General features: G+C 44.0%; 1 protein-coding gene across 2 annotated transcripts in view; it reads left to right on the plus strand.

Moving 5' to 3' along the window:
* serinc5 (serine incorporator 5) overlaps positions 1-16,504 on the plus strand; it is a 50,169-nt gene that overhangs the window by 16,932 nt on the left and 16,733 nt on the right. The window contains exons 2-5 of one of the 2 annotated variants that reach the window (XM_031804476.1): positions 6,161-6,328; positions 14,811-14,989; positions 15,121-15,203; positions 16,161-16,254. In XM_031804476.1, coding sequence (XP_031660336.1) covers positions 6,161-6,328; positions 14,811-14,989; positions 15,121-15,203; positions 16,161-16,254 — 524 coding nt within the window. The remainder of the gene's footprint in view (positions 1-6,160; positions 6,329-14,810; positions 14,990-15,120; positions 15,204-16,160; positions 16,255-16,504) is intronic. The other variant, XM_031804477.1, reaches the window with a different exon arrangement.

Genomic DNA, 16,504 nt, shown 5'->3' on the forward strand with positions numbered 1-16,504 from the left:
GTTAGCTGATGACCAGTTAGCTGAAGACCGCTAGCATACCCGCTGGTTAGCTGGCTAGCTTCAGTTGAGGGGTTCCGAAGTAAATATAAATACTTTAGGAAAAATAGCTACATTGGGTGAGGCGGGTTGCAGGAGAGTATTTGGAAGCTTAGGTTTAGCAAAATGTTTTTAAAGACATATGCAAAGAAAAATATGTAAACAAAGAAAAAGAAACAATATATACATGGGGACACGACAGGACGACTTACTGCTACGCCATCTTGGATCAAATCTTGGCTATAACAGATCTTTGTACTTTTCTGGTGGGACTTTTCAATGGTTCATTAGAGATAGTCAAAAAGGGCTATTGCAAAGCTCTTAATAAAAAAATATGTAGTTTAAGTGTAACTCTGACTGGTGTGTAGTTTGTAACTCTCCTCATTTGGTAAAGCAGAAAAATGCCACCACACAAGGCACACCTGTTAATTGAAATGGATTATAGGTGACTACCTCAAGAAGCTGGTTGAGAGAATGCGCAAGAGTGTGCAAAGCTGTCACCAAGGCAAAGGGTTGATACTTTGAAAAATCTCAAATATAAAATAAATGTCGATTTGTTTAACACCGTTTTGGTTACTACATGATTCCATATGTGTTATCTCATAGTTTGTATTCACTATTATTCTACAATGTAACAAATAGTAAAACATAAAGAAAAACATTGAATGAGTTTCCAAATGTTTCACTGGTACTGTATGTTTTTTATTCATATTTTTTTTACAGTATTGAAAATCGTACAGTCAGTATTTTGAAATACCCCGGTATACGGAATAAACGGTATATCGCCCAAGCCTAGTTTTGATATATTTCTAATACCTTTGAAGATTTTGTCTGCTAGATGTTTTTTTAAGACCTCTTTTCCATCTGTTTGACCAGAAATCAAAGCATTAATCTATTCCCAATTTTTTAAACATAAAATTAGGAAAAAAATTATATATGCCTTAATTTCTAAAACATATAGACTCATAGCTTTCATTTTCCACCAAGTTTGATGTGCTTCTATGAACTTCAAGTTAGTGCTCATGGGACTTTTTACATGGAATGCACTGAAGTAAATCCAAGGCCAAGCATCCCGTTATACTAAAGCTCTGAGTGGCCCACTGGTTTTACACAGAGGAAAATGGGAGAAGGTGTGTGTGGGTTTGTGAGTGGACGTATGTATTCATGCATGTGTGGGACTGTTAGCGTCTTTGTGTGAGAACAACAGGGTCTCAACCCAGGGTCTCTAGTTTACCGACCCCTTTCGGGAAGGGGCTATCCCATTCCACCCCTAACTCCTGGGACAGCTGAAGGATGGGAGAGGGAGAAAGAGAGGGAGAGTATAACAGAAAGATCTAGAGGGAGAGAGAGAGTTGTCATTGTCCCTAGGGTCCAGCGATGGTTGAGTCACAGTGGGGGTTGGGGTGGTGTCAGTGGAAGAGGAGTGTGGTTGTGTAGGCTTTTTGTAGAAGCTATTTGTAGAACTGGTAGCCTTGCCATGTAACCCTTTGTGGGTGTAGTGTGTGTGATTGCGTGTGAGTGTGTAGAGGGGGGTATGAGGGTGGTGTGGTTGGGATGAGGGGTCGATGGCTACAGATTGAGGGGTAATAGTTTGGCAGGCTGGCTGCTAATATTGTCTGAACGGGGGCTTCCAAACATACAGGCAGACCACCTGAGGGAGGGGAGGGTCAGAGTTGGTTGTCATGGCATCTCCATTGTCTCTGTGTGCTGTGGAATGCCTCGGTACGGTAGCTAGCTATTCACTCAGCCCCACTTAGCTCCTCTAGCCCCCTCATTGTCTGTTCGTCCCACTGTGTTAGTGTTAGAGCGTCCCCATACACTGGCTCTATTAGATTAGCTAAACGGCTAAATACACACTCACTAAAGACAGCCAACACCCACTCAACCTTTTTTCTACTCCACTTCTTGAGTCTGTGTTGCCTAATTAATTATTATCAAAGAGAGGAACTAATCCCATTTAGTCCTGTGTAGTGTAGTATAGGATTTAGGCCCAAAATCAACTCCCTACCTCTACACAATATCCTGCACATTACCTCCAGCCCCCACTCGTTGACACTTCCTGTAATACCCCATACACTGGTAGATCTGAAAGAATTTGGTCATGTACACAGTTTAGCAGATGTTATAGCGGGTGCAGCGAAATGCTTGTGTTACTAGCTGCTAACAATGCAGTAAAATGTCAAACAGGTACACACATAATCAACAAAAAAATAGAAAGAACAACAAGGAACGAATCCAATTAACAGTCCAAATAGCACTGTAACAGTAATCCAAATGCAATCTTTACGTATCTACACTGGATGAATTTGCACTATATGTACTAGGAATGATATGTATAGCAGTAGATATATTAGAGTGAGCTACACAATACTGTACATATAAAGTGGGTCAACAGTATGTCAACTTTAAACTGACCAGTGACTGTTAGGGTTGCACATTTTGGGGAATATTCAGAGGTTAAACAGTTAGATTAAACAACTCCTTTGTAAGATACATATTTTTAAATGAAATGTGTATGGAAACAGGTGAATTAACACTCCTCAGTTAGAAGGCTCAAGCAAGCTAAAACCCACATGGTAGCAAAACCTAACTAGCAGAAGTTGTTAACAAGTTAGAACTTTTTTAAACACACTTTGCTGTAGGCTACTATTTACTAGTTAACAAACAATCATGTATGTCATCTAAAATATATTCACCCCACCCAGTATTGTAATCAAAACTTGCCAGAAAGCATGTAGTCCTTGGCTCAGACAGTGTAGTAGTGTGGGCTCAATAGCATCTTATTAGTGTGCAAGATCTTGAAAATCAGCTGTACATGTGATGGAAGAATGCATTGTGCATGCAGAGGGTTGCAACTCCATTGAAATGAGGATAGTTTAACAAAATATGCCACAAGACCTAGATTTGCCTTATGTGTATCCCACAAAAAAGGTTCACTGTTATAAGCTAACTTTTTTTGATGAATTTAGGAAAAATTCCCCAAATTCCCGGGCTTACCTTCCCATGGAAAGTTTCAGAAAATTTCCCGGAAAGTTTCCGACCCTTTGCAAACCTAATGACTGTACAGTATGTACTGTACATAGGGCAGCGGTCACTAAGGTACAGGGTAGACCTAGTAGCCGGCTAGTGACAGTGTCTGAAGTTCAGGTCAGAGTACTGGGCAGAGGCCGGCTAGTGGTGGTCCATGCACCTGTACCGTCTCTGCCTTCTAGATGGTAGCGTGTGAACAGGCCGTGGCTGGGGTCCTTGATGATCATCTTGGCCTTCCTGTGTCACCGAGTGCTGTAGATGTCCTGGTGGACAGGCAGTGTGCCCCTGATATTGTGTTGAGCTAACCACACCACCCTCTGGAGAGCCCTGTGGTTGCGGTGGGTGCAATTGCCATACCAGGCGGTGATACAGCCCGACAGGATGCTCTCTGTAAAAGTTTGTGAGGGTCTTATGGCCCGGGACCAAGCCAAATCTTTTCAGCCTCCTGATGTTGAAGAGGTTCTGTTGCGCCTTCTTCACCACACTGTCTGTGTGAAGGAACCATTTCAGGTCGTCGAACTTGACGTTTTTGACCCTCTCCTCTGCTCCCCCATCGATGTGGATGTCTCCTGTAGTCCACGATCAGCTCGTGTTAAATTTAAGGGAGAGGTTATTTTCCTGGCACCACTCTGTGAGGGCTCTCCTCGTTGTTGGTAATCAGGCGTACATACCACTGTTGTATCGTCGGAAAACTTGAAAATTGAGTTGGAGACGTGTGGCAATGCAGTCATAGGTGAATAGGGTATACAGGAGGGGGCTGATTCTCCTACCCATCAAACCCGCGCTGTTGAAACTGAAGCCTCTGAAGCTACCAATCACCACACAGAGATGGGCCTGTTCTGTCTAACTGCTCTCATAAGCAGAGGCCTTGTCTTCTTTTCTGAAGGAGGGAGCTGGATAATTATACACCATACTGAGATACTCTCCTTTATTCCTCTAGTTAGAACCCCACCCTCTTGCTGTTCCGTTCTCTAGCCTAACGATTTTCAATAGATCCTAAAGAATACACACAGCTGTGTTCAGGAAGTTAGGGTGGGTTTGCATTGAGCTTCAGTACTGGGGGACAAAAACAGTGTGCACAAGATCCTTTTCTGATCCCATGCCTGTCTTTTCCTCTCATGTCTCTCTTACATGATACATTCTTATAACTAAACAGACAGGATTTAGACCTACAGAGGCCTACAGAGTTTGTGACATAGTCTGTTATATGGGAGTAAACTATCCTACCATCTAAGATGCCTCTGTCTGTTGCATAATCTGTTTGTAATACAAAAGGGACACAAGCCAGTCTATCTAACCCTACGCAGTAAAACACATGTGTTTGTAACGGTCTGATGTGTTCTGTTCCAGTGTTAATGACCAACTGGTTGATGCTTATTTACAAAACCCTCTTAGTCCTCACTCCACCCTATCTGAGATATCTACTGCAGCAATGTCTGATTTTCAAGGAAGGCTATTCCATGATGACTGAATTGCACATTGCAAATATTCAACCAGGCCTGGCATTATGGGCAGGCCTTGGGGACCTTGGCTCGCCTTACGGTACCTCGTTGCCTTTGGTCATTTATTTAACAGGCGCGCCTCGACAGAAAAACGCATCAATCTCAGCGCCTGTCTGTCTCAGTATGTGTCAACCATGTATCTGATGCTGTCTGGACCAAAAGAGTATGGCTTGTCATACTATTCCTGGCCAGACAGCATCAGATACATTGGGCGCTGTTTTCGCTCGTTTGGATGCTTTCTCCAGTGATATAGTGTCAGCAGAGAGGAAGAGGTGAAGCGAGAGGGCTCACTTTCAACAAAATCTGTCCAATGTAAGCCCAACTAGTTTCTATGGGAATAATGTGCAGACTTAAGCTTGTCACCTGCCTTCCCGCCTTTAGGACAAAGACTGCCATTGTTAGGGCGGAGACATGATGATCTCATCATTATATATAGATCCAGGGGCGCAACTTTCACCGGGTATGGTGGGGACATGCCCCCCAAATTGCATTTTAGAATTAGAATGTGAATCAAAACGGTGTGTGCTTTAGGACCATGGGGACGTCTCCAAGCGATCGGGTAGGCTGTTTGCAGTGTAAAATAATCATAATAAAATGAAGAAAACAAAGTCCCCCCCACCAAAGTTGTGCCCCTGTACAGCTCTCTGGTTTCAGCCTCTTGCGAATTGGAAAGGAAAGTTGGCAGGTGCACAGTGCACCGTTAGGATGGTGGATTGCCCTAAAGTAAATTGATGTATCATCAAAATTATCTAAATAATATCATTCAAAATACTTCACCAGCCTCTAAAATATGTGTGAAGATAATGTGTCTTGAGTATAATTTAAAACGTTGCATCAAGAAGAAGGGGAGGGGGGTTTGGCGAAGATATGGTGCGTCTCTCTCGACATAGCAAGCAAACAGCTTCGGGAATCCATCTGTTTTTTAATCAATTATATAGCCTAGATTAAAAATGACATTATTGCACACTGACGGGGATGATAGACCGGGCCAGAGGGTTTCAAATCCTCCCTATATGTCGAGCCCTTACACACACAGACAGGAGCATCCCTGTGCCTTTGTTGCCTTTTCAGAAAGTTGGTTTAATTTTGGTTAATTGCACATTACCGGCAGAATAAAAATAAAAAACGGGTATATTTTTTTCACTGGGACCCTCGAACCAATTTCAAATGTGTGTCGCACTGCCAAGCCAAACAGTCACAAATGCGACTGCAGTATCGAACCCTGTCGTGCTCTGTACTCTACCAGCCAGGGTTCTGCTGAAGCTGCTACTGCTCTAAACCCTGTTGCCAGCCGGGACTCAGGCTCAACCTCTTAGCTGCATCAAGCCCCCCCCCTCTGTGCATTTCCCCTCCTTGAGTTGTAAGCAGAAGTTACTGGGTCTGATTATGTTGTTATAGGGATGGATTCCCCATACACAGATGAAGCCTAGTGCTGGACATAACTTTTTTTTATCTCAATGGAGAATCTCCTTTGAAAATGCTTTTTAATCCAGGACGAGGTATAATCTGTGTCGGGGATAGCGCCCCATAATGGTATTGAGCATAATGACATTCTACTGTATCGGTGCCTCTCCTCCTCTCTCCTGGTGTAGCTGGCGTGCTGCTGTGGCTCAGCAGGCTGCTCCTGTTGTTGTGGCTGCTGTCCTAAAATCAAGCAGTCCACATCGACACGGTTCATGTACGCCCTCTACTTCCTCCTCGTCACCGTCATCTGTGTCGTCATGATGTCACCCACCGTGGAGCAGGAGATGAGGGACCACGTGAGTACACGGACGTTCGCATGTAGACAGTCACACCCGCACGCACGCACGCACGCACACACACACACACACACACACACACACACACACACACACACACACACACACACACACACACACACACACACACACACACACACACACACACACACACACTGCTCTACGTGCATGCACACACACACACGAAACATGCTCACACCACCTAAATGTCTGGTCCTGTCTCGTATCCGGCCTTGATGTTGTTTTAGACACAGAGACCCAGTAAATCTCTAGAATAGTTTTGGACGCTCTAAACTCCACATAAACCCTGTAATAAAGCCTTCCCTGGAAGAGTGGAGCGGAGCTATGGAAAAGGCTGCTGTGTGTCATTTCCTGTGTGTGTAATTGTACGGTAGTTAGGATGGCCTAGTTTAGTGCAGGCTGCCACGGGGGCTAACACAGAGTTACAGCCTCCCTCAGTGTGCTCTGTCCTGCTGCCAGTTCACTCCTGACTACAAGAGGAACGTGGCATGTACAGTAAACCCCACAGTTCAGTTACTACACCCTAGCTCAGTTATTCCAAATATATGTCCATGTACTGTAGGCTACATCTATTTATCAGGATACTCTACCAAATTAATGCTTCATTCTCTGTCGGCCCCAGCTCAGTTAGTACAGAGGGCTCCGGTCTCCACATGGGCAGGTGAAGGACACAGGTGTGAGGCTGCGAGGTGGTTATTATTCACAGAGGGAGGGTAGGGACTAGGGAGCTGAGTGAAAGAGGGAACGACACGGTGCTATTCAGCGTTTCCTGGGTGTGTGCTTCTCTTTCTTCAGTATTATGGTGTTCTGTCTTTGCTGTGAGAAAGCTGCCACTTTCCGAATGGCTTTACAGCCCCAGGCTGATCCACTCTGTGGACTCTTAGCCAGTTGTTATTATGGAGAAAAGTCTTAGCAGCTCTCTGTTTGTTTGATCCACCCATTGTGAAAGTATTGTCTCGTGGGTTTGGACCGGTGCTGGAGCTGGAGCTGGGTCAGGAGCTGGAGCTGGGTAAGGAGCTGGAGCTGGGTCAGGAGCTGGGTCAGGAGCTGGAGCTGGGTCAGGAGCTGGGTCAGGAGCTGGAGCTGGGTAGGGAGCTGGAGTTTTGTCGGGAGCTGAAGCTGGGTCGGGAGCTGAAGCTGGGTCAGGAGCTGGAGCTGGGTCGGGAGCTGGAGCTAGGTCAGGAGCTGTAGTAGGGTCAGAGGTTGGAGCTGGGTCAGGAGCTGGGTCAGGAGCTGTAGTAGGGTCGGGAGCTGTAGTAGGGTCAGGAGCTGGGTCAGGAGCTGGAGCTGGGTCGGGAGCTGTAGTAGGGTCGGGAGCTGGGTCGGGAGCTGGGTCAGGAGCTGGGTCGGGAGCTGGGTCGGGAGCTGGAGATGGGCCAGGAGCTGGATTGGGTCGGGAGCTGGGTCAGGAGCTGGGTCGGGAGCTGGGTCAGGAGCTGGGTCAGGAGCTGGAGATGGGCCAGGAGCTGGAGTTGGGTCGGGAGCTGGGTCAGGAGCTGGGTCGGGAGCTGGGTCAGGAGCTGGGTGGGGAGCTGAAGATGGGCCAGGAGCTGCAGTAGGGGGTTTCCCTTCTGGATGAGATTCCCTCTAAAATGAGCCTAGCCCTTCATGAGCTAATGATGTTATCTTTCTCTGTCTCTCCGATGGTGATGTTATTATGCCTCATTGTAACAAAATACTATTACAACACTTTTCTACGTGTCATCTGGCTTGGTCACTTGGTCTGAGTAAATAGGAGAGCGTGTCACTCTTGTTGACATTGTCTGTAGAGGGTGCAGCAGTGACACACAAGATCAACATGGTTTTGGCTGAAAACTATAACCAGCTTTAGTTCTAGGAAATAACACTGATTGTTTATCATATTAACTATTCAATTGTATTGGGATCCCCATTAGCCGACGCCAACATTTAAAAACATGAACATAGACATTACAGACTTACATTACTTCATATCTGTACATAGGCCTTAACTAGGTTAACTGGGTCAGACAGGCGTTGTTTTGTGAGGTGTTGTTTTATTGTTTTTTTTAAAGATAATTTTGCTGTTTGCTTGAGTAATTTGAGATGGAAGGGAATTCAGGTGATCATGGCTCTATACAACACTGGCTATATAATAACTATCATATTATAAGACCAAAGTAGGGCAGAGTGAGCGTCAGTGAGATCTCTTTTCCTCTCCCTATTGTATTTCCAAGTTGACTACATCTATTTATCAGACTGTTTTACTATGGCACTGATTGGGACTACTCTACCACTGATAGAGCTGTCAAAGACTCTCTCTGATAGAGCTGTCTCTCTCTCTCTCTCTCTCTCTCTCTCTCTCTCTCTATGTCTCTGTGTCTCTCTCTCTATGTCTCTCTCTATGTCTCTCTATATGTCTCTCTCTCTAGGTCTCTCTCTAGGTCTCTCTCTATATATGTCTCTCTCTCTATATATGTCTCTCTCTCTCTAGGTCTCTCTCTATATGTATCTCTCTCTAGGTCTCTCTCTAGGTCTCTCTCTCTCTAAATGTCTCTCTCTCTCTCTAGGTCTCTCTCTAGGTCTCTCTCTCTCTATGTCTCTCTATATGTCTCTCTCTCTAGGTCTATCTCTAGGTCTCTCTCTCTCTAAATGTCTCTCTCTCTCTCTAGGTCTCTCTCTCTAAATGTCTCTCTCTCTCTCTCTAGGTCTCTCTCTCTCTATATGTATCTCTTTGTCTCTCTCTCTCTGTATAGAGCATACCCCTTGCTTTGTATCTCCATATGAAACAGATGTTTCACACACACACACACACACACACACTTGCACACACGAACACACCATTGGCGATTTTAGCTTGTAAATCTTGGTGGGGCAAACATATTGCATGTCAGCAAAGCCACTACACAATTATTAGGGTGAGGCACACGGGCTACTTACAGCTTACTACACAACATAGTGAACATCCTACCCTTCTGTGTCCTACTACTCTGTATCCTACTACTCTGTAGCCTACTACTCTGTATCCTACCACTCTGTATCCTACTACTCTGTATCCTACCACTCTGTATCCTCCTACTCTGTATCCTACTACTCTGTATCCTACTACTCTGTATACTCTTACTCTGTATCACACCACACTGTATCCCACTACTATGTATCCTACTACACTGTATCCTACCACTCTGTATCCTACTACTCTGTATCCTACTACTCTGTATCACACCACACTGTATCCTCCTACTCTGTATCCTCCTACTCTGTATCACACCACACTGTATCCTACTACACTGTATCCTACTACACTGTATCCCACTACTCTGTATCCTACTACTCTGTATCCTACCACTGTATCCTACTACTATGTATCCTACTACTCTGTATCCTACTACTCTGTATCCTCCTACTCTGTATCCTACTACTCTGTATCCTACTACACTGTATCCTACTACTCTGTATCCTACTACTCTGTATCCTACTACTCTGTATCCTCCTACTCTGTATCCTACTACTCTGTATCCTACTACACTGTATCCTACTACTCTGTATCCTACTACTATGTATCATACTACTCTGTATCCTACTACTCTGTATCCTACTACTCTGTATCCTACTACACTGTATCCTACTACTCTGTATCACACCACACTGTATCCTACTACTTTGTATCCTACTACTCTGTATCCTTTTCTGTATCCTACTACTCTGTATCCTCCTACTCTGTATCCTACTACTCTGTATCCTACTACTCTGTATCCTACTACACTGTATCCTACTACTCTGTATCCTACTACTCTGTATCCTCCTACTCTGTATCCTACTACTCTGTATCCTCCTACTCTGTATCCTCCTACTCTGTATCCTACTACTCTGTATCCTACTACTCTGTATCCTACTACTCTGTATCCTACTGCTCCTGTATCCTACTACACTTTGTCTGCAGTGGCTGTGGTGCTGAACTTTAATTTCTTAAGGTATAAATAGCGTTCCTTTTGGATAAATAGCGTTCCCAATTTCAACTTCCTGCTACTCATGCCAAGAATCTAAGATATGCATATTATTAGTATAGTTGGATAGAAAACACTCTGAAGTTTCTAAAACTGTTTGAATCATGTCTGTGAGTATAACATAACTTTTGTTTTGTGACTAGGGGGCAGTATTTTTTGTCAGGACAAGATGCTAGAATATGCATGTAATTGACAGCTTAGGATAGAAAACACTCTAAAAATATTGTCTGTGAGTATAACAGAACTGATTTTGCAGGCGAAAGCCTGAGAAAAATCCAATCTGGAAGTGACTCTTTTGAAAGCTCTGCGTTCCAATGCGTCCCTATTGAGCAGTGAATGGGCTATCAACCAGATTACTTTTTCTCCATATTCCCCAAGGTGTCTACAGCATTGTGACGGAGTTTTACTCATTTATGTTGAAGAATACGCGTAAGCGGCTACATTGCGCAACTGGTCACCTGATGGCTCCCAGAGTGATTCTCGCGTAAAATACAGAGGTAGCCATTATTTCAATCGGTCCTATTGAAAAACCAATTGTCCCGGTGGATATATTATCAAATAGATATTTGAAAAACACCTTGAGGATTGATTATAAACAACGTTTGCCATGTTTCTATCGATATTATGGAGCTAATTTGGAATATTTTTCGGCGTTTTCGTGACTGCAATTTCCGGGCGATTTCTCAGCCAAACGTGAAGAACAAACGGAGCTATTTCGCCTACAAAAATAATATTTTTGGAAAAAAGGAACATTGGCTATCTAACTGGGAGTCTCGTGAGTGAAAACATCCGAAGCTCATCAAAGGTAAACGATTTAATTTGATTGCTTTTCTGATTTCCGTGACCAAGTTACCTGCTGCTAGCTGGACAAAATGCTATGCTAGACTATCGATAAACTTACACAAATGCTTGTCTAGCTTTGGCTGTAAAGCATATTTTGAAAATCTGAGATGACAGGGTGATTAACAAAAGGCTAAGCTGTGTCTCAATATATTTCACTTGTGAATTTCATGAATAGGAATATTTTCTAGGAATATTTATGTCCGTTGCGTTATGCTAATTAGTGTCAGTCGATGATTACGCTCCCGCATGAGGGATGGGGAGTCATTAGAGGTTATGTAACAGGCAAAACACAGAGGACTAACCGTTCAGATTCTTTTTTTTTTTAGGTCTCTGTCTGTTCAGTGAGTTCTCATTGGGAAAGAATATTTCTTAGGAACTTGTTTTCAGTTCCTACCGCTTCCACTAGATGTCACCAGTCTTTGGAATTTGGTTGAGGTTATTCCTATGTGCAATGAACAAGTACGGCCATCTAGAAACTGCATAACACTGTTGAGAGTTGCGCAAGATTTGAAAAGCAGCTTGGTTTGTTGTCTTCCTGTATTGAACACAGATAGACCCATCTTCAATTTGATCGATTATTAACGTTTAAGAATACCTAAAGTTGTATTACAAAAGTAGTTTGAAATGTTTTGGCAAAGTTTACAGGCAACTTTTGAGATATTTTGTAGTGACGTTGCGCAATTTGGAAGCTGTTTTTTTTCTGGATCGAACGCGCCAAATAAATGGACATTTTGGATATATATGGACGGAATGAATTGAACAAAGGGACCAATTGTGATGTTTATGGGACATATTGGAGTGCCAACAAAAGAACCACGTCAAAGGTAAGGCATGTTTTATATTTTATTTCAGCGTTTTGTGTAGCGCCTGCAGGGTTGAAATGTGCTACCCTCTTTATTTACTGTTGTGCTATCATCAGATAATAGCTTCTTATGCTTTCGCCGAAAAGCCTTTTTAAAATCTGACATGTTGGCTGGATTCACAACGAGTGTAGCTTTAATTTGTATCTTACATGTGTGATTTAATAAAAGTTAGATTTTTATATCATTTTATTTGAATTTGCCGCGCTGCATTTTCCCTGGCTTTTGGCCAAGTGGGACGCAAGCGTCCCCTATACCATCAGAAGTTAACAGCTCTATCCAGTGACTGCCTGACTATACTACAGTCATGCTGGGGGTTTCAGACTCAACCAATTATCTGCCAAGATGAACAGTTAGGTGCCCTGATTGACGTAGACTGAAGGACGTTTTAAGGTTTTTGTTAGTTTGTTTTGATAGAGCAGTAGTACGTAGTACTTGTGTACCAGTACGCTGCTACAGAGGTTTAACCAAGCTGGTTTAAAATATTTTCTAGAGTCTCCCTCCTCCCAGCGTTGAAGCAGCTCTTTTGGTTTCCCGTAGACATTACTCAAGTTACTCTTGTTCTGGCTTTCTAACTCTCATTCACTTTCTATAGGCATACTCCTTCTCTCTCGCTCTCTCTCTCTCTTTCTCGCTATCTCTCTCTCTAGCTCTCTCGTTAGCTCTCTCTCTCTCGCTCTCTCAATATCTCTCGCTTTCTCTCGCTCTCTCTCCCTAGCTCTCTCTCTCTCTCTAGCTCTCACTCTCTCTCTCTCTCTCTCTCTCTCTCTCTAGCTCTCTCTAGCTCTCACTCTCTCTCTCGCTCTAGTTCTCGCTCTAGTTCTCGCTCTCTCTCTAGCTCTCGCTTTCTCTCTCTCTCTCTCTCTCTCTCTCTCTCTCTCTCTCTCTCTCTCTCTCTCTCTCTCTCTCACTCTCTCTAGTTCTCGCTTTCTCTCTCTCTCTCTCTCTCTAGCTCTCACTCTCTCTCGCTCTAGTTCTCGCTCTCTCTCGCTCTCTCTCTCTCTCTCTCTCTCTCTCTCTAGCTCTCTCTCTCTAGCTCTCACTCTCTCTCTCTCACTCTAGTTCCCGCTCTCTCTCGCTCTCTCTCTAGCTCTCGCTCTCTCTCTCTCTCTCTCTCTCTCTCTCTCGCTTTCTCTCTCTCTCTCTAGCTCTCGCTCTAGTTCTTGCTCTCGCTCTCTCTCTTTCTCTCTCTCTCTCTCCTGCTCTTTCTGTTTCATTTGTTGTCTCTGCTGAGAGCAGGCTGGTAATTTATTCCTCTATGTCTTTGTTTGTTGTGGCTGACAGCCTCAGAAACAGGTCGGAGAGAAAGAGGGAAGAAAGAGGGGTTGGTGTCGCTGCATGTTCCATTAGAAGTGTGACACTCAGAATGTAACCTATTAGGTCGACACTGTCTGAAGCCTATTCGCTGAGGGCGTCCTGCTTCCTCTAGAGCAGGGGAGTCAAAACATCTCAGTCAACATTAAAATGACTTATACCAAACTGAAACAGTGTAGAAATTATAATGGACCTACATCTATAGTATCTTTACTCTGTCCAGCTTGATAACAGTCATTATAGTATCTTTACTCTGTCCAGCTTGATAACAGTCATTATAGTATCTTTACTCTGTCCAGCTTGATAACAGTCATTATAGTATCTTTACTCTGTCCAGCTTGATAACAGTCACTATAGTATCTTTACTCTGTCCAGCTTGATAACAGTCATTATAGTATCTTTACTCTGTCCAGCTTGATAACAGTCATTATAGTATCTTACTCTGTCCAGCTTGATAACAGTCATTATAGTATCTTTACTCTGTCCAGCTTGATAACAGTCATTATAGTCCCTTTACTCTGTCCAGCTTGATAACAGTCATTATAGTATCTTTACTCTGTCCAGCTTGATAACAGTCATTATAGTATCTTTACTCTGTCCAGCTTGATAACAGTCATTATAGTCTCTTTACTCTGTCCAGCTTGATAACAGTCATTATAGTCTCTTTACTCTGTCCAGCTTGATAACAGTCATTATAGTATCTTTACTCTGTCCAGCTTGATAACAGTCATTATAGTCCCTTTACTCTGTCCAGCTTGATAACAGTCATTATAGTCTCTTTACTCTGTCCAGCTTGATAACAGTCATTATAGTATCTTTACTCTGTCCAGCTTGATAACAGTCATTATAGTCTCTTTACTCTGTCCAGCTTGATAACAGTCATCGAAACAAAAGCTAGTGTTACGTCCGTTGTTAGAAGGAGACCAAGGTGCAGCGTGGTAGGCGTACATTATACTTTTATTTTAAATGACACCAAAAAACAACAAAATGCAAAACGAACGTAAAGCTATATGCAACTATACACAAACAAGATCCCACAACTGAAGGTGGGAAAATATGTATGATTTGCTGCACTGAAAGTAAAGGGGCTGAATAATTTTGCACGCCCAATTTTTCAGTTTTTGATTTGTTAAAAAAGTTTGAAATATCCAATAAATGTCGTTCCACTTCATGATTGTGTCCCACTTGTTGTTGATTATTCACAAAAAATACAGTTTTATATCTTTATGTTTGAAGCCTGAAATGTGGCAAAAGGTCGCAAAGTTCAAAGGGGCCGAATACTTTCGCAAGGCACTGTACTTAACTAACTAAACACATACATAATTTGTAATTTGTATGGATTTATTTATTTATCTAGTGGTTAACATTGCTCCTTCTTCTCTATCTCTCTCTCTCTCTCTCTCTCTATCTCTCTCTCTCTCTCTCTCTCTCTCTCTCTCTCTCTCTCTCTCTCTCTCTCGCTCTCTCTCTCTGTTGTAGATCCCATTCTACAGTGACCTGTGTGAGAAGCTGAATGCTGGTGAGAACTGCTCTACCTTGGTGGGTTACTCTGCTGTGTACAAGGTCTGCTTCGGGATGGCCTGCTTCTTCTTCGTTTTCTGTATCTTCACCCTACGAGTCAACTCTGCCACCGGCTGCCGCGCCGCCATACACAATGGGTATGTGTGTGTGTGTGTGTGTGTGTGTGTGTGTGTGTGTGTGTGTGTGTGTGTGTGTGTGTGTGTGTGTGTGTGTGTGTGTGTGTGTGTGTGTGTGTGTAGTGACGTTTATGTCTCTCTCTCTCTGACAGGTTTTGGTTCCCGAAGTTCATAGTGTTGTTGGCCTGCTGTGTTGGAGGATTCTTCCTGCCAGAGCAGGACACCTTTCTGGAAGGTATGGACCCTTATATCCTTCTCCTGTCTATAGTCTTTGTTCTCTCAGAGGGGACAGAGACCGGAGCCCTGCTCTGCTCTATCACACTGTGGAGTCTCAAATCTCTGTCACCTATACTTACCTGTAGAGGTCAGCGTGACTGTCCTTGACTTGTAATGCCTTTCCGTTAATGAAAAACATTTCATACATGTCGTATCCTGGGTTTCCAGTTAATTTCTTTATCAAAAGAATTCACATGTTTATTAACCAGCTTTGAGAGAAGAGAGAAGGGAAATAAAGAGAGAGAAAGAGAGTCTGTTATCTGCTCCCTTCAGAGGAGAGGACCGGTGCAGCTGCAGGCTTTAGTTACCGTGTGCATGTGTGCCTGAGAATCTAGTCCCTGTGGTTGTCTATGCGATGACAACACACAAGGAGTTATGCAGCAGCTAAGTGTGCACATCCTGCAGAACATATGGAACAAGAGATTAGATATTTGATGGTTAGCTTTGCAATACATTAAATGTGTGATCACCCTCCTCCCTCTGTCTCTCTCCCCCGACCTCTCTCTCTACTCCTCTCTCTCCCCTGCCTCTCTCTCTCTACTCCTCTCTCTCCCCTGCCTCTCTCTCTCTATCCCCTGCCTCTCTCTCTCTCTACTCCTCTCTCTCCCCTGCCTCTCTCTCTCTCCCCTGCCTCTCTCTCTCTACTCCTCTGTCTCCCCTGCCTCTCTCTCTCTCTCTCTCTCCCCTGCCTCTCTCTCTCTACTCCTCTCTCTCCCCTGCCTCTCTCTCTACTCCTCTGTCTCTCTCCCCTCTTTACCCCTGACTCTGTCTCTCTCCCCCTCCTCTCTCCCTCTGTCTCCCTTCCCTCCTCTCTCTCTCATTCTCTATCGACCTCTCTCCCCCTCCTCTCTCCCTCTGTCTCCCTTCCCTCCTCTCTATCTCTCTCCCTGGCCCCTCCTCTCTCTCCTCCCCTCAGTGTGGAGGTATGTGGGAGCTATAGGGGGGTTTCTCTTCCTGCTGATCCAGCTCATGCTGCTGGTGGAGTTTGCTCACAGATGGAACACTAACTGGTGAGAACAGCAACACTTCTAATAAAGCTCTCTTTCTCCTACAGCCTTTCTTTCTGTCCTCAGCCAAAACAGTCACACGTGAATGCATGAAGACAGAGAGAGAGAAACAGGGAGGAAGAAAGAGAAACAGAGGGAGAGACAGAGAGATAAAGAGATAGCGGGATAGAGAGAGAGACACAGGGAGAGAGACAAAGAGATAGCGGGATAGAGAGAGAGACACAGGGAGAGAGAGAGAAACAGGGAGAGAGAG

Source organism: Oncorhynchus kisutch, linkage group LG3 (genome assembly GCF_002021735.2).
Source record: "Oncorhynchus kisutch isolate 150728-3 linkage group LG3, Okis_V2, whole genome shotgun sequence".
Classification (NCBI taxonomy): Eukaryota; Metazoa; Chordata; class Actinopteri; order Salmoniformes; family Salmonidae; genus Oncorhynchus; species Oncorhynchus kisutch.